General features: G+C 42.5%; 1 protein-coding gene across 1 annotated transcript in view; it reads left to right on the forward strand.

Moving 5' to 3' along the window:
• LOC112076610 (uncharacterized) overlaps positions 1-6018 on the forward strand; it is a gene marked incomplete at its 3' end in the record, with an annotated part of 43320 nt that overhangs the window by 19924 nt on the left and 17378 nt on the right. Inside the window, exons 4-5 of the mRNA XM_070441387.1 lie at positions 1403-1485; positions 1752-1885. Coding sequence (XP_070297488.1) covers positions 1403-1485; positions 1752-1885 — 217 coding nt within the window. The remainder of the gene's footprint in view (positions 1-1402; positions 1486-1751; positions 1886-6018) is intronic.

Genomic DNA, 6018 nt, shown 5'->3' on the forward strand with positions numbered 1-6018 from the left:
TCAACACAGCTTGCTCAGCACAGCTTGGCTCAGCACAGCTTGGCTCAGCAACAGTGGCTTGGCTCAGCACAGCTTGGCTCAACACAGCTTGGCTCAGACACAGCTTGGCTCAGCACAGCTTGGTTCAGACAGCTTGTCAGCACAGCTTGGCTCAGCACAGCTTGCTCAGCACAGCTTGGCTCAGCACAGCTTGGCTCAGCACAGCTTGGCTCAGCACAGCTTGGCTCAGAACAGCTTGGCTCAGCACAGCTTGGCTCAGAACAGCTTGGCTCAGCACAGCTTGGCTCAGCACAGCTTGGCTCAGCACAGCTTGGCTCAGAACAGCTTGGCTCAGCACAGCTTGGCTCAGAACAGCTGGGCTCAGCACAGCTTGGCTCAGAACAGCTTGGCTCAGCACAGCTTGGCTCAGAACAGCTTGGCTCAGAACAGCTTGGCTCAGCACAGCTTGGCTCAGAACAGCTTGGCTCAGCACAGCTTGGCTCAGCTTAGTAGTGTGAAAAGCCCATTATGACACCATTATGTCATTACCACTTCACACACACGTCTCACTCTCTATCCTCTTCACGTTTTCACCACCGTTTCAGCCACAATCCCACGCTGTAATCCCAGGTATAAAATGACTGTCTGATACTGTATAAAGCCATCAGCGACACGGCTACTCTTACATGATAAGGTTGTCTAGGTCAATATACCATGGTCTTTCCTGTAGATAAGAGTCTGATTTCAACACCGTTGGTTTGGTCTGTCAGGACTTTATGAAACCTGGTATCTTTATCCACTAAACCTGTTATATATCGACGGGCTGCAGCCATAGCTGATAACACTCCAGTTCACAACTAAACTACAGATTACAAGTTTATTTTTACTGCGGAGATGATATCCGTTTAGCTAAACATTACACTCTTTGTACTCAATGTCCTGTGTTTTTTACTCCAAAGGGGAATTTAAGGCCAGGCACCATACCATAAAAGTAATTTTTTTCTTCCCTTAATCATATCACAATCAACTTTTACCCGTTTGTTTGTATTATAYATATTGTATTAAAATATGCTGTTTCATTAAATATGTGCAAATGAACTTTTCGGGACACTGGATTAAGTGAACTGTGAAGTCAACCTAGGTCCGTACTGGTCAGTGAGCTGTGAAGTCCTGACTAATGGTGACCCGGTCAGATCATAGACTGGGGGAAGACCTTTTGTTGTGGGGTCACCCCCCAGTCTTTGGTCTGACCCAGGGGAGAGGGCAGGGGGTCCCAAGAGGACTGAGGTGAAGGCAGGGGGTCCACAGCTGCACAAGTGTCAAGGGTCATATGGGTTGGGCAGAAGGACCAGACAGATATGGCTAACTGGGATAACTAAATGTCTCCTGGACTAATTGGTCTGTGTCCCGTTCTGTGCTGCAGCTGGTGGTCATGTTGATCCTAGCATTCCTTGCCAGGAGGAGGAAGCTGGCGGATGGGCAGAAAAGAGTCCCAGGGTTACTCAGGTGAGATCCCCTTCTCTTACACCCTTATTATAGTCTTAGACTTCAACAACAGCGTGTCGGCCATTTTAAATACCTTTAAATGGCACCCTAATCCTCTGTTTTGTGGGAAAGTGAATTTACAAACGGAATAGGACTTTTTAAAATGTTATTTCAATGATATTTCCCACCAACCCTGCTGCATCCCCCTGCCATGACATCATATATCAAACCTGAAGCAGCTTGGTTCTAACATCCTGGTTCTAAATATTTTCCTGTTTGATCCCCAGCCCAGTGAACTTCCTGGACCACACGCAACACAAGGGCTTAGCTGTAGCAGTGTTTGGCGTGCTGTTCTGCAAACTGTTTGGTCTGGTTATCGCCCCAAACCCTCTACCCTTCACCACAGACCAAGCCAACAAACGTAAGGAGCAGGAAGATGGAACATTTTTGAGATGATAGATAGGAGTAGTGTTTTTTTTCTCACAATTATTAGGATTTCACATTGAAACCTATTGTTATTCGTAGATCATTATTTTCTCCTTAAAGGGAAACTTCACCGCTAYACTCTATTTTCCTGTCCCCACACATCATTCTTAGTGATGAAAGGTGTTTCAGACATCATTCTTAGTGATGAAAGGTGTTTCAGACATCATTCTTAGCTGATGATGAAACGGTGTTTCAGACATCATTCTTAGTGATGAAACGTGGTTTCAGACATTATTCTTAGTGATGAAACGTGTTTCAGACACCATACTTAGTGATAAAGGTGTTTCAGACATCATTCCTTAGTGATGAAAGGTGTTTCAGACATCATTCTTAGTGATGAAGGTGTTTCAGACATCATTCTTAGTGATGAAAGTGTTTCAGACATCATTCTTAGTGATGAACATGTTTCAGACCATCATTCTTATTAGTGATGAAACGTGTTTCAGGACATTATTCTTAGTGATGAAACGTGTTTCAGACATCATTCTTAGTGATGAAACGTGTTTCAGACATCATTCTAGTGATTAAAGGTGTTTCAGACATCATTCTGTAGTGATGAAACGTGTTTCAACATTATTCTAGTGATGAAAGGTTTCAGACACCATTCTTAGTGATGAAACATGTTTCAGACACATCTTAGTGATGAAACATGTTTCAGACATCATTCTTAGTGATGAAAGGTGTTTTCAGAACATCATTCTTAGTGATGAAAGGTGTTTCAGACATCATTCTTAGTGATGAAACGTGTTTCAGACATCATTCTTAGGTGCATAAAGGTGTTTCAGTACCATTCTTAGTGATGAAACATGTTTCAGACATCATTCTTAGTGATGAAAGGTGTTTCAGACATCATTCTTAGTGATGAAAGTGTTTCAGACACCATCTTAGTGATGAAACATGTTTCAGACATCATTCTTTTAGTGATGAAACGTGTTTCAGACATCATTCTTAGTGATTAAAGGTGTTTCAGACATCATTCTTAGTGATGAAACGTGTTTCAGGACATCATTCTTAGTGATTAAAGGTGTTTCAGACACCATTCTTAGTGATGAAACATGTTTCAGACATCATTCTTAGTGATATAAAAAGTGTGTTCAGACATCATTCTTAGTGATGAAAGGTGTTTCAGACATCATTCTTAGTGATGCAACGTGTTTCAGACATCATTCTTAGTAATGAACGTGTTTCAGACATCATTCTTAGTGATTAAAGGTGTTTCAGACACCATTCTTAGTGATGAAACATGTTTCAGACATCATTCTTAGTGATGAAACAGCTTTCAGACATCATTTTAGTGATGAAACGGTGTTCAGACATCATTCTCTAGTGATTAAAGGTGTTTCAGACATCATTCTTAGTGATGAAAGTGTTCAGACATCATCTTAGTAATTAAAGGTGTTTCAGACACCATCTTAGTGATGAAACATGTTCAGACATCATTCTTAGTGATAAGGTGTTCAGACATCATTCTTAGTGATGAAAGGTGTTTCAGACATCATTCTTAGTGATGAACGTGTTCAGACATCATTCTTAGTAATGAAACGTGTTTCAGACATCATTCTTAGTGATTAAAGGTGTTTCAGACACCATTCTTAGTGATGAAACATGTGTTCAGACATCATCTTAGTCATGAAAGTGTTTCAGACATCATTCTTAGTGATGAAGGTGTTTCCAGACACCATTCTTAGTGATGAAACATGTTTCAGGACATCATTCTTAGTGATGAAACGTGTTTCAGACATCATTCTTAGTGATGAACGTGTTTCAGACATTATTCTTAGTGATGAAACGTGTTTCAGACATCATTCTTAGTGATGAAAGGTGTTTCAGACATTATTCTTAGTGATGAAACGTGTTTCAGACATCATTCTTAGTATGAAAGGTGTTTCAGACATTATTCTTAGTGATGAAACGTGTTTCAGACATCATTCTTAGTGATGAAAGGGGTTTCAGACATCATTCTTAGTGATGAAAGGGTTTCAGACCATTCTTAGTGATGAAAGGGGTTTCAGATATAATTATTGAACAATAGCGGTATTTTCACATTTTCACACCAGGAGCGTTCAACCAATGATGTCATTGGTTGATTGATCCTGCTGTCTGATCTGAAATGAAGGGAGTGTTTTGTAGCAACTATTGTGGCCGGTGTGTTTCGCTGATGCACGATCACGCAAGCATGGCTCCTTTAAGACATTTTGCTGCTCATGGGTCCTTTAAGACATGTTGCTGCTCATGGGTCCTTTATGTTGCTGCTCATGGGTCCTTTATGACATGTTGCTGCTGATGGGTCCTTTAAAACATGTTGCTGCTCATGGGTCCTTTATGTTGCTGCTCATGGGTCCTTTATTGTTGCTGCCTCATGCGGTCCTTATGACATGTTGCTGCTCATGGTCCGTTATGTCGCTGCTCATGGGTCCTTTAAGACATGTGCGGCTCATGGGTCCTTTAAGACATGTTGCTGCTCATGGGTCCTTTATGTTGCTGCTCATGGTCTTTCTGTTGCTGCTCATGGGTCCTTAAGACATGTTGCTGCTCATGGTTCCTTTATGTTGCTGCTCATGGGTCCTTTATGTTGCTGCTCATGGGTCTTTATGTTGCTGCTCATGGTCCTTTAAGACATGTTGCTGCTTCATGGGTCCTTTATGTTGCTGCTCATGGGTCCTTTATGTTGCTGCTCATGGGTCTTTATGTGCTGCCCTCATGGGTCCTTTATGCTTGCTGCTCATGGTCCTTATGACATGTTGCTGCTCATGGGTCCTTTAAGACATGTTTCTGCTCATGGGTCCTTTATGTTCTCCTCATGGGTCCTTTATGTTGCTGCTCATGGGTCCTTTAAGACATGTTGCTGCTCATGGGTCCTTTAAGACATGTTGCTGCTCATGGGTCCATTAAGACATGTTGTTGCTCAGGGTCCTTTATGTTGCTGCTCATGGTTCCTTTATGTTGCTGCTCATGGGTCTTTAAGACATGTTGCTGCTCATGGGTCCTTTAGACATGTTGCTGCTCATGGGTCCTTTAATGTTGCTGCTCATGGGTCCTTTAAGACATGTTGCTGCTCATGGGTCCTTTATGTTGCTGCTCATGGTCCTTTAAGACATCGTTGCTGCTCGTGGGTCCGTAAGACATGTTGCTGTCATGGGTCCATTAAGACATGGTGTTGCTCATGGGTCCTTTATGACATGTTGTTGCTCATGCGGTCCTTTATGTTGCTGCTCATGGTTCCTTTATGTTGCTGCTCATGGGTCCTTTAAGACATGTTGCTGCTCATGGGTCCTTTATGACATGTTGCTCTCATGGGTCCTTTAAGATATGTTGCTGCTCATGGGTCCTTTATGACATGTTGCTGCTGCATGGGTCCTTTATGTTGCTGCTCATGGGTCATTTATGTTGCTGCTCATGGGTCCTTTAAGACATGTTGCTGCTCATGGGTCCGTTAAGACATGTTGCTGCTCATGGGTCCTTTTATGTTGCGCTCATGGGTCCTTTATGTTGCTGCTCATGGGTCCTTTAAGACATGTTGCTGCTCATGGTCCTTTAAGACATGTTGCTGCTCATGGGTCCTTTATGTTGCTGCTCATGGGTCCTTTAAGACATGTTGCTGCCATGGGTCCTTTATGTTGCTGCTCATGGGTCCTTTAAGACATGTTGCTTGCTCATGGGTCCTTTAAGACATGTTGCTGCCATGGGTCCTTTAAGACATGTTGCCTGAAAAAATGTGTTTTCAGCCCAAATATGTTCAACTGCATAGGTCGTTTATCCAGTGCCCAATGAATTTAGAAGGATAGCTACTGACTGAAATTTAGCTACACTCTGGAGCCCATGGGCACTCTGGTTAGACATGATTAGACCACGGGCAACAATAACTGGGGACTATTTCGTTTTCTGTAAAATATGTCAAACTCGTCGTTAGTTTATCTACTGACCACCGCATTTAGACTCCTTAGTCAGTCTTTAGATTCCTTACGTCAGTCTTTAGACTCCTTACGTCAGTCTTTAGACTCCTTACGTCAGTCTTTAGACTCCTTACGTCAGTCTTTAGACTCCTTACGTCAGTCTTTAGACTCCTTA

This window comes from Salvelinus sp. IW2-2015, unplaced genomic scaffold, assembly GCF_002910315.2.
Source record: "Salvelinus sp. IW2-2015 unplaced genomic scaffold, ASM291031v2 Un_scaffold3876, whole genome shotgun sequence".
In the NCBI taxonomy this organism is placed as follows: Eukaryota; Metazoa; Chordata; class Actinopteri; order Salmoniformes; family Salmonidae; genus Salvelinus; species Salvelinus sp. IW2-2015.